At 44.8% G+C, this 21,749-nt stretch overlaps 1 protein-coding gene across 1 annotated transcript; it reads right to left on the reverse strand.

The window, feature by feature from the left end:
* Positions 1-19,337: 19,337 nt before the first annotated feature.
* LOC102935349 (putative olfactory receptor 52P1) lies at positions 19,338-20,276 on the reverse strand. Its single transcript, XM_007052752.2, has one exon. It carries the CDS (start codon positions 20,274-20,276, stop codon positions 19,338-19,340), a length of 939 nt encoding a protein of 312 aa, XP_007052814.2.
* Positions 20,277-21,749: the final 1,473 nt, after the last annotated feature.

Consider the following 21,749-nt stretch of genomic DNA (forward strand, 5'->3'; position numbering starts at 1 on the left):
TCCAGTGTGTGACCCATTCTTGTTGTGAACCCTCTGGTAACACAGATACCCACTGCAGAGGCTTTGGCTGCACTTCCCAACAGGGCAGGGAGTCGCTGAATTTGAAAACTTGAGTGAACCAGAGGAAAAACCAGACAGCCCCTCCAAAAGGCAGCTAATGAGAAAGAATGAAGGACACAGGAAGGGTTCCAAGGTTCAAGTCCAAGAATCATCTAGGCAGAAATTCACTAGCATGGCAACTTGAACTGTTTAGTATTGTCAGAAAGACCAAGGGATTTACCTGGTAAATTGTAACTACAAATGGACTAGAAATCATCTAGATAAATTCTTGTTTTTAAGATCAGTTCCTTGTCTCTGACTGAGCCTGAGCACTAACTTTAATGCAGAAACACGCAACTCACCAAAATCCTGACCAGCAGAGAGAGGAAATCTTCTTACAGTGACAGGAAGGCAGAGCCCTGAGAATCAGTGTAGGAATTTCACGTCTCCCACTCGGCATGCTGGACGGCATCATATATGATTCTCCTGTACGGTCCCTGTGGACTCTCTGGTTGGCCAGAACTCCTGGAGAATTCCCTGAGCTCTCTGAAGAGCGGAAAATAGACCCTGGAAAAATTCATCCTGAAAGCCTCCCCAGGGAGTGAAGAAATGATTTGCAGATACCAGGAGCTCAGATTATCAGAGCAAACTGAATCTTGCAGACCGTTCAGCCTAGCAATTGAAGATGGCTTTCTTTTCTGTGTGTAGCCTCTGAAATGGGGCTTCTCCACTCACTCTGTGATTCCTTAACCACTCGGAAGTCCAGAATCACCTGGAATTCATCGAGATTCCCAAATCTGTTGCCCAGGGGACATTTTTATTTTATTATTTTATTTTACGTAGGCGTGCCCTGCTGGGGTGAGAACACTGTGGTAAAGGAACCAAACAACTGCTATGTCTGGATCTTTTCTTCTGGTTACAGTCCCTCCCCTGAGCTTGCATCACAGAGGCCTGGGGGCCTAATTTGCACTCCAGAGGGTCTGAGTGTTATGGGATGTCAGCTATGGGGAGCCATCTGGGAGCCGTGCAAACTGCTGTGCCCCTCGAATCACCCAACTGGGCTGGCCCTTGTTCACACTGCTTTGCTGGTGATACAGCCTTTCCAGGCCCTATTATTACCCATCATGACAGCAGAGGTCAACCACACACCCAAACTGAACTTCCTGAGCGTTTACCTAAGCCACCCAAAGCAAACAGAAGACATCAGCCAATTTCCCAACTCCTGAGGCTCACAACCCCCACGGGAGTATAAACCCACATTTATACTGTCTTGCACTGCACAGGGATCTGTACGATGTGAGCTCGTTAATAGAGTTTGCCCTCCCCTTGATGGGGGAAGAATATGCAACAAGTCTGTGTTAATCAAGCTGAGATTTTCTCCAGACACTCAAGGGCACGCTGATTTAGATAAACGAAAAAATAAGTGTAACTACAAAAATATGGATTTTAAGCAATTAAAAGTGGTTGTAAAGAGGTCAAAACAGATTACCTAGCATATAAAAAAACCAGCAAACTCAGCCTAAAATACTTGATAGATTGGAGATGAGTTAGCACTTTTTCATCCACACAACAAAAACACTAACCCAGGAACCTATCCTTGCAACAAAGCCCGTTGCCAACTGTGTCCACATATCTATTCAGGGGACACCATCATAGGGCCTAATCACATCAGCCACACTATCAGAGGCTCGTTCACCTGCACGTCTACCAATGTCATATATGCCATCATGTGCCAGCAATGCCCTTCTGCCATGTCCATTGGCCAAACTGGACAGTCTCTACATAAAAGAATAAATGGACACAAATCATATGTCAAGAATTATAACATTCAAAAACCAGTTGGAGAACACTTTAATCTCTCTGGTCACTCGATTACAGACCTAAAAGTGGCAATTCTTCAACAAAAAAACTTCAAAAACAGACTCCAATGAGAGACTGCTGAATTGGAATTAATTTGGAAACTGGATACAATTAACTTAGGCTTGAATAGAGACTGGGAGTGGATGTGTCATTACAAAAAGTAAAACTATTTCCGCTTGTTTATTCCCCCTCCTACTGTTCTTGTAAAGTGCTGGAAATGGCCCACCTTGATTATCACTACAAAAGTACCCCTCCTCCCCCACTCTCCTGCTGTTAATAACTCACCTTTCTTGATCACTCTTGTTATTGTCTGTATGGTAACACCCATTGTTTCATGTTCTCTGTGTATATAAAATCTCCCCACTGTATTTTCCACTTTATGCATCCAATGAAGTGAGCTGTAGCTCACGAAAGCTTATGCTCTAATAAATTTGTTAGTCTCTAAGGTGCCACAAGTACTCCTTTTCTTTTCATCCTGGCGGGTGATACAATCAGTCCATTGGGTTTCTATATACAGGCTAGAAATGCTTTCAGCCTGGGACCAGCACTTTTCTCACTTCAGTCTTTTTTTCTCGGTAACAAGTATCAGAGGGGTAGCCATGTTGGTCTGTATCCATAAAAAGAATGAGGAATCTGGTGGCACCTTAAAGACTAACAGATTTATTTGGGCATAAGCTTTCCTGGGTAAAAAATCCACTTTTTCAGATGCAACTTGCCACAAAAGCTTATGGCCAAACACATCTGTAAGTCTTTAATAAGGTGCCACTGGACTCCTTGTTGTCTTTCTCAGGTGTTTCCAGGAGTTCTCTTCTGTGGGGAGTGACACCACTAGATGATCATAGAATATCAGGATTGGAAGGGACCTCAGGAGGTCATCTAGCCCAACCCCTGCTCAAAGCAGGACCAATCCCCAATTTTTGCCCCAGATCCCTAAATGGCCCCCTAAAGGATTGAACTCACAACCTGGGTTTAGCAGGCCAATGCTCAAACCACAGAGCTATCCCTCCCCCGAATGTCACACCCAACCTTATATAGCTTTAACATATGGGGGAAATTCTTTGTCCCCACCCCAAAAAATTCCACTTCTGGTTTGTGGAAAAATAGAGCAACCTATAATGGAGTTTCATGCCATGTGCTCTAGTCACATTACCTTGGATGTCCTGCTGAGTTAAAGCAGCCATTATCCAAAGGCTATCTGAAGTGACAATCAGAGGAGAGGCAAACACAAGGAATTTGCCTGGGGGGAATTACCACAGAGTTTTTTGCCTTTCAGATTTCTGTGAGCAGTAAATACAACATATGAAGAGGCTTATAGAAGGAAAACAATATGGATAGTGAGCGATCAGCTGTTTTGACCTGAACAGGATGTGCCATGTTTTTTTTTCTCCCAGAGGACAGAAGTGACTTTGTCTGTATGAAGTGCAAGCTGGTTAAAGGACTAGAGACCCAAGTATTAACCCTGCATTGCATCAGAGAAAATGAAGACTTTCTTCATTTGGTTCTGCAGGCACAGCATGCTGAAGAATCAGAGAGGGCAGCGTAGAAGTGGAAAGAAAATTGGCAGCATGTGACCTCCAGTAGAAGAAAGAGGAGAACCCATGTACCCCCAATGCACATAATGGTCAGAAACCGTTTTCATGCTCTCTGCACAAGTACTATGGCAGGAATGGTTCATATAGTAGAAAGAGAGTCTGAAACAAGACCTTGCACTAGAGGCCCAGAACTAGGCCTTCAACCTGAGCAAGAAGCTGTGGCTAGAAGGAAGCACTGCTCACAGGTGCAGCATAGCTCAGCCAACCTCTCAGTCAGACTCTGTGTGTGGAAAAGTGCAGCCAGTGGCAGGAAAAGAGCTGAGGTTGCAAAATAAACACATCTAGGATAGAATCATAGACTCCTGTGCCTAGCATTAGGAGCCCCTGGTACATGAAGCACTGAGATATCCTGACACCAGAGAGATGGATAGGCTTAGGTGACATCACAGAGGGTGACGAGCACAAGCATCAGGAGAGTAGTACAAGCCCTACTCCCAGTATGGTGTAAATAACAGTGTACAATGAAACAGCTTGGAATGCCCCAAGGGTCGGTCCTCGGGCCAGTTTTGTTCAATATCTTCATAAATGAGCTGGAGGATGGTGTGGATTGCACCCTCAGCAAGTTTGCAGATGACACTAAACTGGGAGAAGTGGTAGATACGCTGGAGGGTAGGGATAGGATACAGAAGGCCCTAGACAAATTAGAGGATTGGGCCAAAAGAAATCTGATGAGGTTCAACAAGGACAAGTGCAGAGTCCTGCCCTTAGGACGGAAGAATCCCATGCACCGCTACAGACTAGGGACCGAATGGCTCAGCAGCAGTTCTGCAGAAAAGGATCTAGGGGTGACAGTGGACGAGAAGCTGGATATGAGTCAACAGTGTGCCCTTGTTGCCAAGAAGACCAATGGCATTTTGGGATGTATAAGTAGGGGCATTGCCAGCAGATCGAGGGACGTGATCGTTCCCCTCTATTAAACATTGGTGAGGCCTCATCTGGAGTACCGTGTCCAGTTTTGGTCCCACACTAGAAGAACGATGTGGAAAAAATGGAGAGAGTCCAGCAAAGGGCAACAAAAATGATTCGGGGACTGGAACACATGACTTATGAGGAGAGGCTGAGGGAACTGGGATTGTTTAGTCTATGGAAGAGAAGAATGAGGGGGGATTTGATAGCTGCTTTCAACTACCTGAAAGGGGGTTCCAAAGAGGATGGATCTAGACTGTCCTCAGTGGTAGCAGATGACAGAAAGAGGAGTAATGGTCTCAAGTTGCATTGGGGGAAGTTTAGGTTGGATATTAGGAAAAACTTTTTTCACTAGGAGGGTGGTGAAACACTGGAATGTGTTACCTAGGGAGGTGGTGGAATCTCCTTCCTTAGATATTTTTAAGGTCAGGCTTGACAAAGCCCTGGCTGGGATGATTTAGTTGGGGATTGGTCCTGCTTTGAGCAGGGGGTTGGACTAGATGACCTCCTGAGGTCCCTTCCAACCCTGATATTCTATGATTCTATGATTCTAACTTGTTCGGCCCAGGGGATGCTGACAGGTCTACCCAGTGTTCCCACCGTTCCATTGTATTGGAGTGCTCATATTTGAAGGGTCCTCTAAGATATAGGATGCTTCTCATTGTGCTTCACTACAATAAACTGGGGCTCGGGAGCCTTCGTTGCTCATCTAATCTGTGGTTGTGTCAATGTCTTTTATCACAGTGTTGTCTCAGTTACATGCAGAAACTGAGACATCACACACACAAGGGTAAGCACACAGCCAAACAACATTGGTCAGTGCTATCAAAGAACACTGATGAGAGTTTGGAGGAGCCCTCTGTGGGAAGGGATCAGAAGGAGACCCCATTGACTGGAAGGCAAGGGATGCATTGTTCCAGGGATGCGGGTTCCACGACCATCACTCCCAAGAAGAGTCGACACTTGGTGGTCATGGACTCCCTCCTGAACACAAAACTGGACGCAATACTGCAGATGTGGCCTCACCAGTGCTGAATAGAGGGGAATAATCACTTCCCTCGATCTGCTGGTAATTCTCATTCTAATGCAGCCTGATATGCCATTAGCTTTCTTGGCAAAAAGGACACACCGCACTGAGGAAGGAAAAATCCCAGGCACTGCTACAGGCTGGGGACTGACTGTGTAAGCGGCAGTTCTGAAGAAAAGGACCTGGGGATTACAGTGGACAGGAAGCTGGATATAAGTCAGGAGTGTGCAACTCACCCCTGGGCTCAGAGTGTCAGCTGGCTGCTGTTAAGTGCTGAAGGCTGGAATGTCATTGCCTCAGTAACACTGTTCAGGCTGCTCAGTGCTTCTGGCCTTGGAGCTCCAGTGTTATCAGTATTCACAGGTAAGGCAACCTGCTAATTCAGCAGACCTCAATGTTATTCATAAAGGAAACCCACCAGAACGTTTCCGTGACAAAGGCACCCAACCAGCTTTATTACTGTTTAGGCATAGTCCTGGCACCCTCGCTGTGAGCCAAATGCGGAAATGAGCTTATGAAATTCCTTTTTCCGGATGGTAATTGTGGGGGGCAGATGTTACAGTTTACCAGACAGGGCTCATGTCTGACAAAGTGCAAACACAGGGTATGGGGGCCTATCTCTGTCTGGTGAGCTGCTGGCAGATGGTGCATGACAGGAAACCTCAAAACAGAGAGCTTGCAGGTGTTCCACTTATAGAATATAACCAAGTGCTCAAAAACAACTCCCCTAAGGAAGCAAAAGTTCATGGCAGAGGTAAACATAAACGGGGTGGAGAATTTAAGGTAATTAGAGGATAATTATTGGGCCTGGACCAAGAGAAGAACTGTTCACCTGGGTAGGGGGAGGGCTAATGCTTACAATAAAGGGGAAATGCAAACAAACCTCAGGGTTCACTCCGCGGGATGTGTGCCGGGGGGTGAATGAGTGGTACAGCTATGCTTCTGCAGGGTGTAGTTGAGCTCCTGTTACAATAAACCAAGCCATAACTGAAGGCTTCAGTCTCCTCATCTTCCTGTGTGGCCATTGGGATGCCCCAACATTTGGCATCACAAACAGGATTCAGAGACAGAGCAGAGGCTGATCACTGCTGTTCACCATGGACCACTGTAAGTTCAATGAACCATTTAGATGTAGTCAGGAGCTGGTGGTGGGGATTTTGGAATCCCTGGGGTAAATGTCCTTTTGGATAAAAGGACACGGGAGAATCAGGGCCCATTCCAGGTATGAGGGTCCACCCCAATGAGATTTTAGGGGACCCAAAGGGATGGGGGATGGCTGAGTAGCCTACCCTCTTTGGTAAATGGTTAGCAGAACGCGGTCCATGTCCATGGGGACAGGACACCTTCAAAAAGGCAACAGACATGAGAAAAGCCTTGGGACTGGCCTGTGGTTTGGCGCTGGGTGGATACGGTCCTGAGATCAAACACACCCTCCTTTAAGAAAGAAGGGGGTGGAAGTTCAGGCATCGGTTAAGAAAATAAAGGTCCTCTGGGAGGTGGCCTGAGAGGCAGTAGTGTGGATGAAAGATTCTCTTCTTCTCCTCCTTCTTCTCAGTCCACTGTTTTCTACCGTCCCCCCTTCACTCTTGTTTTCTGACATTTAATGAAGGGTGCTTTGGATACTTCTGTAAAATATTTTTGGACAAAGCAAGATAAATATCTGCTGGATTCCACTGACATTTTTTGGAGTAAAAGATCCATGGGTGACCATGGAGACAAATGTTTTACTGCCTTTTAAGCAATCCCAAGGTAAAACCTGCACAGGGGTAAGGCAGCTATTGCAAACCAGGTTTGTTGTACAAAAGGGGAAACTGCAGTGCACAACCTTGTAAATTAACAAACAAAAAATGGTAAAGGTAATTCTTTTATTTCTTTTCCTGTGATCAGCAAGGAGATTTGTAAAAGGAAGCATAACTTTAAGCAATAATCGGTCCCCATCTGGGGGTGGCGGGCAGGGAAATGTTTGTTTATTTTTTAGACACTCTACAGGCAAGCTTGTGCCAGCATAAAAGCAGCCCAGAACACCATTGGTCTATTGTCACAACAAAAATTGTGTTCTGTGTTTTGTGTTGTTTGTCCTGTTATCACTGTTATTTTGGTGAGTATTGTAAATTGGGAGATTTGCCATTGTCATTGTAGAATGGCAATGTAGAATGTAGTTGGGAGATTTGCCATTGTCATTGTAGAATGGCAATTTGACATTTGTCATTGTAGAATGTTTTCTTGTTCCCCTTTATGTCTCTAGCTAGTTTGATCTTGTTTTGTGCCTTGGCTTTTCTAATTTTGACCCTAGATATGTGTGTTCTTTATATTTATCCTTTGTAATATGACCTAGTTTCTACTTTTTGTAGGACTCTTTTTGGATTTTTAGATAATTAAAGATCTCCTGGTTAAATCAGAGTGGTGTCTTACCCTACTTCCTATTTTTCTTCTGCAGTGAGATCGTTTGTTCTTGTGCCCTTAATAATGTCTCTTCGAACAGCAGCCAACTGTCTTCAATTGTTTTTCCCCTTAAACTTGCTTCCTATGGAATCTTACCTACCAGCTCCCTGAGTTTCCTAAAGTCTGCCTTCTTGAAATCATTATCTTTATTTTGCTGTTTTCCATCCTACCATTTCTTTGAATCATGAACTCTGCCATTTCATAATCACTTTCACCCAAGCTGCATTCCACTTTTAAATGCTCAAACAGTTTCTCCCTATTTGTCAAGATCAAATCTAGATCAAAATCTTTGTTTTAAACCTGCTGCCTTAATAAGCATCAGGGGTAAAACAAATAAAAGGAACTGTTTCTTCATACAACACACAGTCAACCTCTGGAACTCCTTGCCAGAGGATGTTGTGAAGGGCAAGACTTTAACAAGGTTCAAAAAAGAACTAGATAAATTTTTCATGGAGGATAGCTATTAGCCAGGATGGGCAGGGATGGTGTTCCTAGCTTCTGTTTGCCAGAAGCTGGGAATGGGTGACAGGGGATGGATCACTTGACAATTAACTGCTCTGTTCATTTCCTCTGGGACACTGGCCACCGTTAGAAGTGGGCGAGATGGACCTTTGGTGGGACCCAGTATGACCATTCTTACGTTCTTATGTTCTTATGTAGAACAGTTTCTCCCAAGTAGCTTTGTCCACCTTCTGAAATATAAAAATGTCTCCAACACATTCCAAAAACTTGTTGGATGATCTGGGCCCTGCTGTGTTATTTTCCCAACAGATGTCGCAGTAGATGAAGTTCCCCATAACTACGCGGTCTGTGCTTTGGATGATTTTGTTAGTTGTTTAAAAAAATCTTCATCCACCTCTTCTTCCTGGTTAGGTGGTCTGCAGGAGACCCCTACCATGACATCAACCTTGATTTTACACCTTTTATCTTACCCGGAGAATTTCAGCAAGTCTGCCTCCTATCGCCATCTCAACCTCAGTCCAAGTATGTACATTTTTTTACTATATAAGGCAACACCTCCTCCCTATTTTCCCTGCCTGTCCTTCCTGAGCAAGCTGTACCTGTGATACCAATATTCCAGTCATGCGTGTTACCCCATCAAGTCTCTCTGATGCCAACTCTCTCAGTGGTTCTCAAACTTTTGTACTGGTGTCCCATTTCACATGGCAAGCATCTAGGCAACCCCCACTTCTAAATTAGCACACTTTTTAATATATTTAACACCATTAAAATGCTGGAGGTGAAGCAGGATTTGTTGTGGAGGCTGACAGCTAACAGCGGGATTTCGGGTGGAGGCTGACCCCCATGTAAGAACCTCATGACCCCTGGAGGGGAGCCAACTCCCATTTTGAGAACCCCTGAACTATGTAATAGTTGTTTTTTATTTATTAGCATTTCGAGTTCTTCCTGCTTATTTCCCATACTTCTCGCATTAGTATACAAACATGTATACTACTGATTTAATTCTCCCACTAATTCTGTTGTCTCTCCCTTATCCCTATTATAACAGCCCATGGTCCCCACAGATTCTGACACTTCTGCCAGTTCTCTATTTTTTTGACTTACCATGTATCACCTCTCTGCAGGGGAGGGATGGGAGCAGGCTGCAGCCCCCTTGGTTAGTATGGTGCTGTCAAGGCTGATTCCCCACTCTGGCACTTCAAGTGCAGAAGGTGGGGGTCTGCAAGGACTCTAAAAATTAATACTTCCCACTCCAGGCTTGTATTACACTGTCAAGGTTACACCTTGTTTCAGACCTTGGATTGGTAGCTGCTGCCACCACCCAAGTGCAGAGCCCCTTTTGAGAGCCCAGGAAGGGGCACTTGGGAAGTCCTTCCTGTGGGGTAACCTCAAGCCCTTTCATGACCCCTCCAGGGAAGAGCTGAGAAAGGAAAAGAAAAAAGAAAATTGCTGTTGCCACCAGCTAACTAACAAGCATGTGAACAACCCTCTTAAGACACAGAAAACCAATCATATTCTTAAAAAGGTAAATTTTATTAAAAAAAAGAAGAAAGAAAATCCATCTGGAAACTCAGGTTGTTGCTAGATTTTAAAAGAGTAACTGCAGGAATTAAGCACCAAGAATAGCTTTCTCGGGGTCCAGCTTAAAGGTTACCAAGCAAAACAAAAACACCTGGGTTTAGCACAGAGGAATCCACAAGCCATAAAGAAATAAAAAGAGATAAACATAACTGCATCTTCCTAGACATTTCCTTATCTACTGACATAGCTGGGGTTTTAAATGAGTATTTTCTAGGTATGAGACTGATAATTTTTCACACCTGGCCTCAAGCTTCTTACAGTATAGCTGCTGCCTGAAAATCAAATTAACGTTCAAAACCCTAGTACTGGTATTTGCCTCCCAATTGAGGGTTGGCAGATATTTGAAACCAAAAATGGTGAATGACAGTGTTAAAAATAACCCAGATGTAGCTCAAAACGTATGTCGTGCAAAAACAACAATAGCAGTACGAGATTATTTATTTCTAATGCATTGAATCATGGTAGCCAATGTCCATATTTTGAGTTGAATTAGTTTGTTTCTGTTAGCCTCTAAAAGGTAACATTTCATCTCTGCTGTCTTTGTCAGAAGTAGAATATTTCTCCTGATGGTTATACATCAGTAGTGACACGTGCAATGATTTATTTTATTGATGTAAACTCTTCACAACAGATTTTGTTTCATTTATCTGTGCCCTGACATGAAGAATGTTTTTTAAAGTTCCTTTTGCATCTTGTTGTGAACTTTTGTTTTTATCCAGTTCATCTGAGAAAACAATCTTTCTGCTTCCCCACTGCTAAAAGGTCGTGACAGCAAAGAAAGAGAAAACAAGCCAAGTTCACTAAAGTCTTTCTCCTCAGTGGCATCCGTGCGTTCGAGATCTTCAACTCAGAGCTGCATAACTCGCTTGTCCTGTTCCACAAACTCCATCATGAAATCTCAACACCTATTTTTGGTTTCTTTGACCACAGAAATGGCCAGTGTGTATTGTAAAAATTCCATCTGAAAAGCAACTCCATAATCATCTGTGCAAGGCAGTACATTTTTGATTTAGTTGGGTATGATTTGGGAATGGTTTAGTTGGGCTTGGTCTTGCTTTCAGCAGAGGGTTGCAGTAGATGGCCTTCTAAGGTCTCTTCCAACCCTAATATTCTATGATTCTATGATTCTAAGTTATTTGACTCAAAGGCGATATCGTAGTTTAACACAGAAGTCCCGTTCTCAAAAACAATTTCAAAACTCTCAACAATAAAATCCAGTAGAATGTTCTCAATTCCTGCAGCAGATTCTTGTATTAGCACTTCCCAAATTAAACATTTGGTTTATCATCCAGGCTTCCTGAAGGATTGGATATAGGGAAATTAGGTACATTTTGTGCACGTATGATAAAGAAGTTCAGCCTTGTAGTTTCTTTCTTTGACTTTGGCTATCAGAAAACATAGCTTCTGTTTGTCCAAACTGATCCAGAGCCCTGTTCACATAGGGACTAATGGAAAGCCACCTTGTGTCAGAAAGTTTCAGTATCTTTTAGTGATCTGGAAGTCACAGAAAGGCTGCTTTGTAACCAGGCACTACTAACAGGGAGTTTCAAGAGGGAGTTCTCCAGGTGAAGAAGGAGCAAATACGGACCCTTGGGGTAATTTCTTGATACTTTGTGTGTTTGTGTTTGGGGATTACTTGCTTTGTGCTGAGCTTCTGTTTGTTTGTTTGGTTGGTTGGTTGTTTGAAGGACTGTGTGCTCTGGGCTGTAGTTGGAAGATGTGAGCTTCTAAAAGAGGTTTGAAATCAAGCCCTCGGATCGCTACCCCTTCCTGCTTCTCCACGTGGGCACCAATGATACTGCCAAGAATGACCTTGAGCGGATCACTGCGGACTACGTGGCTCTGGGAAGAAGGATAAAGGAGTTTGAGGCGCAAGTGGTGTTCTCGTCCATCCTCCCCGTGGAAGGAAAAGGCCTGGGTAGGGACCGTCGAATCGTGGAAGTCAACGAATGGCTACGCAGGTGGTGTCGGAGAGAAGGCTTTGGATTCTTTGACCATGGGATGGTGTTCCATGAAGGAGGAGTGCTGGGCAGAGACGGGCTCCACCTTACGAAGAGAGGGAAGAGCATCTTTGCCAGCAGGTTGGCTAACCTAATGAGGAGGGCTTTAAACTAGGTTCACCGGGGGAAGGAGACCAAAGCCCTGAGGTAAGTGGGAAAGCGGGATACCGGGAGGAAGCACAGGCAGGAATGTCTGTGAGGGGAGGGCTCCTGCCTCATACTGGGAATGAGGGGCGATCAACAGGTTATCTCAAGTGCTTATATACGAATGCACAAAGCCTTGGAAACAAGCAGGGAGAACTGGAGGTCCTGGTTTATGTCAAGGAACTATGACGTGATTGGAATAACAGAGACTTGGTGGGATAACTCACATGACTGGAGTACTGTCATGGATGGTTATAAACTGTTCAGGAAGGACAGGCAGGGCAGAAAAGGTGGGGGAGTAGCACTGTATGTAAGGGAACAGTATGACTGCTCAGAGCTCCGGTACGAAACTGTAGAAAAACCTGAGTGTCTCTGGATTAAGTTTAGAAGTGTGTGCAACAAGGGTGATGTCGTGGTGGGAGTCTGCTATAGACCACCGGACCAGGGGGATGAGGTAGATGAGGCTTTCTTCCGGCAGCTCACGGAAGCTACTAGACCGCATGCCCTGATTCTCATGGGTGACTTTAATTTTCCTGATATCTGCTGGGAGAGCAATACAGCGGTGCATAGACAATCCAGGAAGTTTTTGGAAAGCGTAGGGGACAATTTCCTGGCGCAAGTGCTAGAGGAGCCAACTAGGGGGGGGCGCTTTTCTTGACCTGCTGCTCACAAACCGGGTAGAATTAGTGGGGGAAGCAAAAGTGGATGGGAATCTGGGAGGCAGTGACCATGAGTTGGTTGAGTTCAGGATCCTGACGCAGGGAAGAAAGGTAAGCAGCAGGATACGGACCCTGGACTTCAGGAAAGCAGACTTCGACTCCCTCAGGGAACGGATGGGTAGGATCCCCTGGGGGACTAACAGGAAGGGGAAAGGAGTCCAGGAGAGCTGGCTGTATTTCAAGGAATCCCTGTTGAGGTTACAGGGACAAACCATCCCGATGAGTCAAAAGAATAGTAAATATGGCAGGCGACCAGCTTGGCTTAACGATGAAATCCTAGCGGATCTTAAACATAAAAAAGAAGCTTACAAGAAGTGGAAGGTTGGACATATGACCAGGGAAGAGTATAAAAATATTGCTCGGGCATGTAGGAATGATATCAGGAGGGCCAAATCGCACCTGGAGCTGCAGCTAGCAAGAGATGTCAAGAGTAACAAGAAGGGTTTCTTCAGGTATGTTGGCAACAAGAAGAAAGCCAAGGAAAGTGTGGGCCCCTTACTGAATGAGGGAGGCAACCTAGTGACAGAGGATGTGGAAAAAGCTAATGTACTCAATGCTTTTTTTGCCTCTGTCTTCACTAACAAGGTCAGCTCCCAGACTGCTGCGCTGGGCATCACAAAATGGGGAAGAGATGGCCAGCCCTCTGTGGAGATAGAGGTGGTTAGGGACTATTTAGAAAAGCTGGACGTGCACAAGTCCATGGGGCCGGATGAGTTGCATCCGAGAGAGCTGAAGGAATTGGCGGATGTGATTGCAGAGCCCTTGGCCATTATCTTTGAAAACTCGTGGCAAACGGGGGAAGTCCCAGATGACTGGAAAAAGGCTAATGTAGTGCCAATCTTTAAAAAAGGGAAGAAGGAGGATCCTGGGAACTACAGGCCAGTCAGCCTCACCTCAGTCCCTGGAAAAATCATGGAGCAGGTCCTCAAAGAATCAATCCTGAAGCACTTGCATGAGAGGAAAGTGATCAGGAACAGGCAGCATGGATTCACCAAGGGAAGGTCATGCCTGACTAATCTAATCGCCTTTTATGTTGAGATTACTGGTTCTGTGGATGAAGGGAAAGCAGTGGATGTATTGTTTCTTGACTTTAGCAAAGCTTTTGACACGGTCTCCCACAGTATTCTTGTCAGCAAGTTAAGGAAGTATGGGCTGGATGAATGCACTATAAGGTGGGTAGAAAGTTGGCTAGATTGTCGGGCTCAATGGGTAGTGATCAATGGCTCCATGTCTAGTTGGCAGCCGGTGTCAAGTGGAGTGCCCCAGGGGTCGGTCCTGTTCAATATCTTCATAAATGATCTGGAGGATGGTGTGGATTGCACTCTCAGCAAATTTGCGGATGATACTAAACTGGGAGGAGTGGTAGATACGCTGGAGGGGAGGGATAGGATACAGAAGGACCTAGACAAATTGGAGGATTGGGCCAAAAGAAATCTGATGAGGTTCAATAAGGATAAGTGCAGGGTCCTGCACTTAGGATGGAAGAATCCAATGCACCGCTACAGACTAGGGACCGAATGGCTAGGCAGCAGTTCTGCGGAAAAGGACCTAGGGGTGACAGTGGACGAGAAGCTGGATATGAGTCAGCAGTGTGCCCTTGTTGCCAAAAAGGCCAATGGCATTTTGGGATGTATAAGTAGGGGCATAGCGAGCAGATCGAGGGACGTGATCGTTCCCCTCTATTCGACATTGGTGAGGCCTCATCTGGAGTACTGTGTCCAGTTTTGGGCCCCACACTACAAGAAGGATGTGGATAAATTGGAGAGAGTCCAGCAAAGGGCAACAAAAATGATTAGGGGTCTAGAACACATGACTTATGAGGAGAGGCTGAGGGAGCTGGGATTGTTTAGTCTACAGAAGAGAAGAATGAGGGGGGATTTGATAGCTGCTTTCAACTACCTGAAAGGGGGTTCCAAAGAGGATGGCTCTAGACTGTTCTCAATGGTAGCAGATGACAGAACGAGGAGTAATGGTCTCAAGTTGCAGTGGGGGAGGTTTAGATTGGATATTAGGAAATACTTTTTCACTAAGAGGGTGGTGAAACACTGGAATGCGTTACCTAGGGAGGTGGTAGAATCTCCTTCCTTAGAGGTTTTTAAGGTCAGGCTTGACAAAGCCCTGGCTGGGATGATTTAACTGGGACTTGGTCCTGCTTCGAGCAGGGGGTTGGACTAGATGACCTTCTGAGGTCCCTTCCAACCCTGATATTCTATGATTCTATGATTCTAAGACTCTGTTCATTGGCTGTGCCTTAGTCAGGGGGGCAGGACTATCAAGAAGGCCAGGGTTTTATAAAGCAGTGAGCAAGCGACCAGGGAGCTTTGCGACCAGGGACCGCTAATAGGGAGTTTCAAGAGGGAGTTTGGAAGGGGAGTGGAAAGGGGGTGAGGTACACTTGCCATTCTTTAAATCCTTTAAACTAAACTATAATAAAATCTTCTTGATTTAAAAAAAAACCCTATCATTAACCTAGGTAGCTGTAGGAGAAAATGCAGGCAGAAGACAGCAGCAGAGTGGGGGTTATCCTGTTTATTGCGCTCAGTGTAGCATGTATGATTACCTGCTCTATGGGTGGGAGGCATATGTGTGCATTCAGTGCAAGGAGCTCCTGGCTTTCAGAGACCATGTACGGGCTTTTGAGGCAAGGGTGGTGGAACTGGAGAAGCTAAGGAAGGCAGAGAGGTATGTTGATGAGGCTTTCCGGGATACTTTAGATTTGTCCCACCTCCGGTCAGACAGCCCCTGAGCTGTTAAGAAGGATGAAAGGCCGAGAGAAGGAGAGCAGCCAACAGGAAGAGAGGAAAACCTTCCCATAGTTGGTACCCTCCTTCCAGATGATGTTGGGGTATAGTACTTGGGAGGAGCCTTTGGTCATGGTATATGTAGGTACCAAGGATGTAGGAGAGACATCCTAGAGGCCAAATTTAGTCTGCTAGGAAAGAGACTGAAATCCAGGACCTCTACGTTGGCATTCTCAGAAATACTGCCAGTACCACGCACAGGGCCAGGCAGGCAGGCAGAGCTTCAGAGTCTCAATGCATTGATGAGACGATGGTGTAGAGAGGAGGGGTTTAGATTTATTAGGAACTGGGGGAACTTTTGGCATAGGGGAGCCTATACAGGAAGGATGGGCTCCACCTAAACAGAAGCGGAGCCAGACTGCTGGCACTTCACATTAAAAAGGTTGCAGAGCAGTTTTAAACTAAGAGAGGGGGGTGGGGGAAACCCGATTGTTGCAGAGGCGCATGTGGATTGGACAGAGACTTCTCTTAGAGGAGAGTCTATTGATAGAGATTCTCTAGCTTTTAGTCAGGAGGAGAGAATGGAAGAGGATAAAGTATGGGCCAGAACAGACAAGAAAAATTCACATAACTAATCTGACACATCAGAAAAGGGCAGACAAATAAGCAGTGACAAGTTTTTAAAGTGCTTGTACACAAATGTTAGAAGTCTAAATAATAAGATGGGTGAACTAGAGTGCCTCGTGTAAAAGGAGGATATTGATATAATAGGCATCACAGAAACCTGATGGAGTGAGGACAATCAATGGGACACAATCATTCCGGGGTACGAAATATATTGGAAAGACAGAACAGGTCGTGAGGGGTTGGGGGGAGGGGGAGAGTGGCACTATATGTGAAAGAAAATGTAGAATCAAACAAAGTAAAAATCTTCAATGAATCCACATATTCCAAAGAATCTCTCTGGATAGTAATTCCAGGCTCTAATAAGAATATAACAGTAGGGATCTATTATTGACCACCTGACCAGGACAGTGATAGTGATGATGAAATGCGAAGGGAGATTAGAGAGGCTATCAAAATAAAAAACTCAATAATAGTGGGGGATTTCAATTATCCCCATGTTGACTGGGTACATGTCACCTGGACCAGATGGCATTCACCCAAGAGTTCTGAAAGAACTCAAATGTGAAATTGTGGAACTATTAACTATGGTTTGTAACCTGTCCTTTAAATCAGCTACTGTACCCAATGACTGGAAGATAGCTAATGTAATGCCAATATTTAAGAAGGGCTCTAGAGGTGATCCTGGCAATTACAGACCGGTAAGTCTAATGTCAGCACCGGGCAAATTAGTTGAAACAATATTAAAGAATAAAATTGTCAGACACATAGGAGAACATAAATTGTTGGGCAAAAGTAAACATGGTTTCTTTAAAGGGAAATCACATCTTACTAATCTATTAGAGTTCTGTGAAGGGGCCAACAAACGTGTGGACAAGGGGATCCAGTGGATATAGTGTACTTAGATTTTCAGAAAGCCTTTGACAAGGTCCATCACCGAAGGCTCTTACGTAAATTAAATTGTCATGGGATAAGAGGGAAGATTGTTTCATGGATTGAGAACTGGTTAAAAGACAGGGAACAAAGGGTAGGAATAAATGGTAATTTTTCAGAATGGAGAGGGGTAACTAGTGGTGTTCCCAAGGGGGTCAGTCCTAGGACCAATCCTATTCAACTTATTCATAAATGATCTGGAGACATGGGTAAACAGCGAGGTGGGAAAGTTTGCATATGATACTGTCAAGGTTCCTTCCCCACTCTGAACGCTAGGGTACAGATGTGGGGACCTGCATGAAAACCTCCTAAGCTTACTTTTACCAGCTTAGGTTAAAACTTCCCCAAGGTACAAACTATTTTACCCTTTGCTCTTGGATTTCCACTGCCACCACCAAACTTTATCTGGGTTCCTGAAAAAAAGGAGTTTGGATATGTCTTTCCCCCCAAAATCCTCCCAACCCTTGCACCCCACTTCCTGGGGAAGGTTTGGTAAAAATCCTCACCAGTTTGCTTAGGTGACCACAGACCCAAACCCTTGGATCTTAAGAACAATGAAAAGGCATTCAGTTTCTGAAAAGCAGGATTTTAATAGAAGAAGTAAAAAGTAAAAAAAAAGAATCACCTCTATAAAATCAGGATGGTAAATACCTTACAGGGTAATTAGATTTGAAACATAGAGACTCCCTCTAGGCAAAACCTTAAGTTACAAAAAGACACACAGAGAGGAATATCCATTCTATTCAGCACAACTTAATTTCTCAGCCATTTAAAGAAATCATAATCTAATGCATATCTAGCTAGATTACTTACTAAGTTCTAAGACTCCATTCCTGTTCTGTCCCAGCAAAAGCATCCAACAGACAGACCCAGTCCCTTTGTTTTTCTCCCTCCTCCCAGCTTTTGAAAGTATCTTGTCTCCTCATTGGTCATTTTGGTCAGGTGCCAGCGAGGTTACCTTTAGCTTCTTAACCCTTTACAGGTGAGAGGATTTTTCCTCTGGCCAGGAGGGATTTTAAAGGAGTTTACCCTTCCCTTTATATTTATGACAGATACTAAACTGCTCAAGATAGTTAAGACCAAAGCAGATTGCGAAGAACTTCAAAAATATCTCACAAAACTAACTGATTGGGCAACAACATGGCAAATGAAATTTAATGTGGATAAATGTAAAGTAATGCACATTGGGAAAAATAATCCCAACTATACATACAATATGATGGGGGCTAATTTCGCTATAACTATTCAGGACAAAGATCTTGGAGTCATTGTGGATAGTTCTCTGAAGATGTCCGTGCAGTGTGCAGCGGCAGTCAAAAAAGCAAACGGGATGTTAGGAATCATTAAAAAAGGAATAGAGAATAAGACAGATGCCCTTATATAAATGCATGGTATGCCCACATCTTGAACACTGCATACAGATATGGTCCCCTCATCTCAAAAAAGTTATACTGGCATTAGAGAAGGTTCAGAAAAGGGCAACTAAAATGATTAGGGGTTTGGAACAGGTCCCCTCTGAGGAGAGATTAAAGAGGCTAGGACTTTTCCATTTGGAAAAGAGGAGACTAGGGGGGGTTATGATAGAAGTCTATAAAATCATGAGTTGTGTGGAGAAAGTGAATAAGGAAAATGTATTTAATTGTTCCCATAATATAAGAACCAGTGGCCACCAAATGAAATTAATGGGCAGCAGATTTAAAACAAATAAAAGGAAGTTCTTCTTCACTCAGTGCACAGTCAACCTGTGGAACTCCTTGCCTGTGGAGGTTGTGAAGGCTAGGACTATAACAGGGTTTAAAAGAGAACTGGATAAATTCATGGAGGTTAAGTCCATTAATGGCTATTATCCAGGATAGGTAAGGAATGGTGTCCCTAGCCTCTGTCAGAAGGTGGAGAAGGATGACAGGAGAGAGATCACTAGATAATTACCTGTTACCTCTGGGGCACCTGGCATTGGCCACTGACGGTAAACAGGATACTGGGCTGGATGGACCTTTGGTCAGACCCATGAGTAGCAGGATGTGTGGGGTGGGGGCTTATGGGTGATGCTGAAAGAAATCAAATATTGGTCAGAGAGAGGGAACTCAGAAATAGACAAAACAGTGCCTGGTCATGGAGTTATAAGACCTTAGGTATGAGGAAGTTCTCAGACTGTGAACTCCCACAATGTTGAGCTCAGCCAACGTGGAATCAAATTATCCTTGACTGATGAGGAGATATCCTTCCTCCTCTTGTCATGCAGGTTTAAAGTCAGTGGTACCCAGTGATCACTTTCTGCAGGTGTATTTGCCCACTTTGTCACGAAGCTCCTTGCTTTTGACCCCGTAAATTATAGGGTTGAGCATGGGGGGGGCAATGAAATATAGGTTAGCCAGGATAATGTGAATGTGGGGAGCAATGCCCTGACCAAACTGCTGTGTCAGAATGGAGAAGAGGGAGGGAGTATAAGACGTCAGCATCACACAGATGTGGGCTGTGCAGGTTTTGAGGGCTTTCAGGTGGGCTTTCTTGGAGGAGATTCTGAGGACGGTCCTGATGATCAGACCATAGGATAAGGCAATGAGTGTCAGGTCTAACCCAATGACTACAAACGCTGTCACTGAGCTGTATGTCCTGTTGACTGTGATGTCCCCACACGACATCTTTGCCACAGTCATGTGCGTGCAGTACGTGTGGGGGATAATGTGGTTGGCACAGAATGGCAGCCTCCTCAAGAACAGGGGCTCAGGCAGAACGAAGAGTACAGCTCTTGTCAAACCCACAAGCCCTATCTTAGCTATTCGTGCATTGGTGAGGATGGTGGCATATCTCAGAGGATCACATATGGCAACGTAGCGATCAAAGGCCATTGTCACAAGAATGGCTGAGTGCATAACAGCAATTGCGTGAAGGAAGAACATCTGGGTGAGACAGCCATCCATAGTAATTACTTTCAAATTGAACCAAAATATAAGCAGTGCTCTAGGCACTACAGAGGTAGACATGCCAATGTCTGTGAGTGCCAGCATGCAGATCAGCAGATACATCGGCTTGTGCAGGGTCTGCTCTTTGCCTACAACAAACAGAACCATGAAATTTCCCAACAGGGTGATAATGTAGAATGTAAAGAAAGGGATGGACATCCAGGCGTTAGCAGCTTCCAGTCCAGGGATGCCTGCGAGAATGAATATTGAAGAGTCAGAAGGGGTGAGGTTGAAAGCTGCCATGAGGTGGTTGATACATTGATTGGGGTCATAAAAGGTTAAGGTGCCTGTGAAGGGAGAAAAGCAGAATAAGGGGGGTTACATGCTTTATAACAAATACTACAGTAAATATTTTATAGTTATTAACAATCTAAACAGGGTGTGAGTATTGCGTTGCCAACATTTACAGATGGCACCAGAATTTTTAGATAATAGTTACATCCGGAGTAGGTGTTAGATGGCGCTAACCAAGCCAGGTGAAGGGGTTATCTGATGGCAGATGAATTTTGATGTCAATAACTGCGATGTGTATTCCCATTGGAGGGAAAAGCTTGAATGCCTCAATTTCCTAACAAGTTTCTAATTTAACTGCATGAGCTCAGGACAGAGAACTGGGGGTCATGGTGTACAGCTCTGTGAAATCCTACTTACACTGAAAACCCAGAGAGAAACTGAGAAAAACATTCAGATCCAGGAACAGTGGGATGGGGAATCCTGCAGAAAAGACAATGCCATCAGATCAGTCAATGAATGTTTCACCCTCCTCTGTACACCTCTGTGTAGTACTGGGCACCCTTCTCGCATGAGGTATTGCAGAACCAGTGGGGATTCAGGGAATGGCAAAGAGAATGATCAAGGACTTTGGGAAACTCTCACATGGATCAAGAGAGAGGTTGAAAAGACTGGGTCTTACAAAGGAGATGAATAAGAGGGGACATGAGAAAAGTCTATAAATTACTGATAGTAGAGAGTACATAACACAATATCAAGAGGACATTCAATTAAACTGAAATGGGGCAAATTCAGAACATCTAAAAAGTAGAATTAGCCTGAGAAACTCATTTCCACACAAGGTTGCATTTTTGAGGAGACTATCCAGTTACAGTCATTTCAGCTACATAAATATTTTGTAAAGCCTATATGGTCATGTGTTTCAGTGCACAAGCGAATCTCTAGCTGTTAGGAATTAGGTGACCCCCATCAGGATGGTCAGGTCATCCCTGCATACACCTGTTGCTGGGTTTCCTCACCTTCTTCTGCAGCATCTAGGGCTGTAGCTGTCACAGGGTGGACACTGGATTAGACGGACCATAAGTCTGATCTACAATGCAATTCCTATGTTGGAAAAGAGCCAACTTTTCTCCATGAAAGCAGACATTATCCTGCTGGGCTTTGACTTTGTTCTCAACAGAATGCCATGACAGCCACAAGGGTCTTGGTTATTAAGGCTACAGGCCTCAGAGTCATCCCGTCCACAGGATAGGTTGGGGCAGTCACCCAGGGCCCCACACTTTGGGTGACCCTGCTCCTCCACCCTGCCCCCACTGGGCAGCAGTGCTACCAGCCTGGCCTGGCCAATGCCGGCTTGTCTGCCCCACCCCCACTTTAAGGGATGGGTAGGGGCCAGGGCAGTGCAGGGCCAGGGTATGGCAGAAGCTCTACTAGCCTGCCCCTCCTCTGGCCGACCGGCTGCTGGCATCGCTTGGGGAGTAGAGG

The sequence above is a fragment of the Chelonia mydas genome, chromosome 1 (assembly GCF_015237465.2).
Source record: "Chelonia mydas isolate rCheMyd1 chromosome 1, rCheMyd1.pri.v2, whole genome shotgun sequence".
In the NCBI taxonomy this organism is placed as follows: Eukaryota; Metazoa; Chordata; order Testudines; family Cheloniidae; genus Chelonia; species Chelonia mydas.

Coding starts and splice junctions, on each gene's coding strand:
- LOC102935349 (XM_007052752.2), bottom strand. CDS start 20,276: ATGGCAGCTTTCAACCTCACCCCTTCTGACTCTTCAATATTCATTCTC.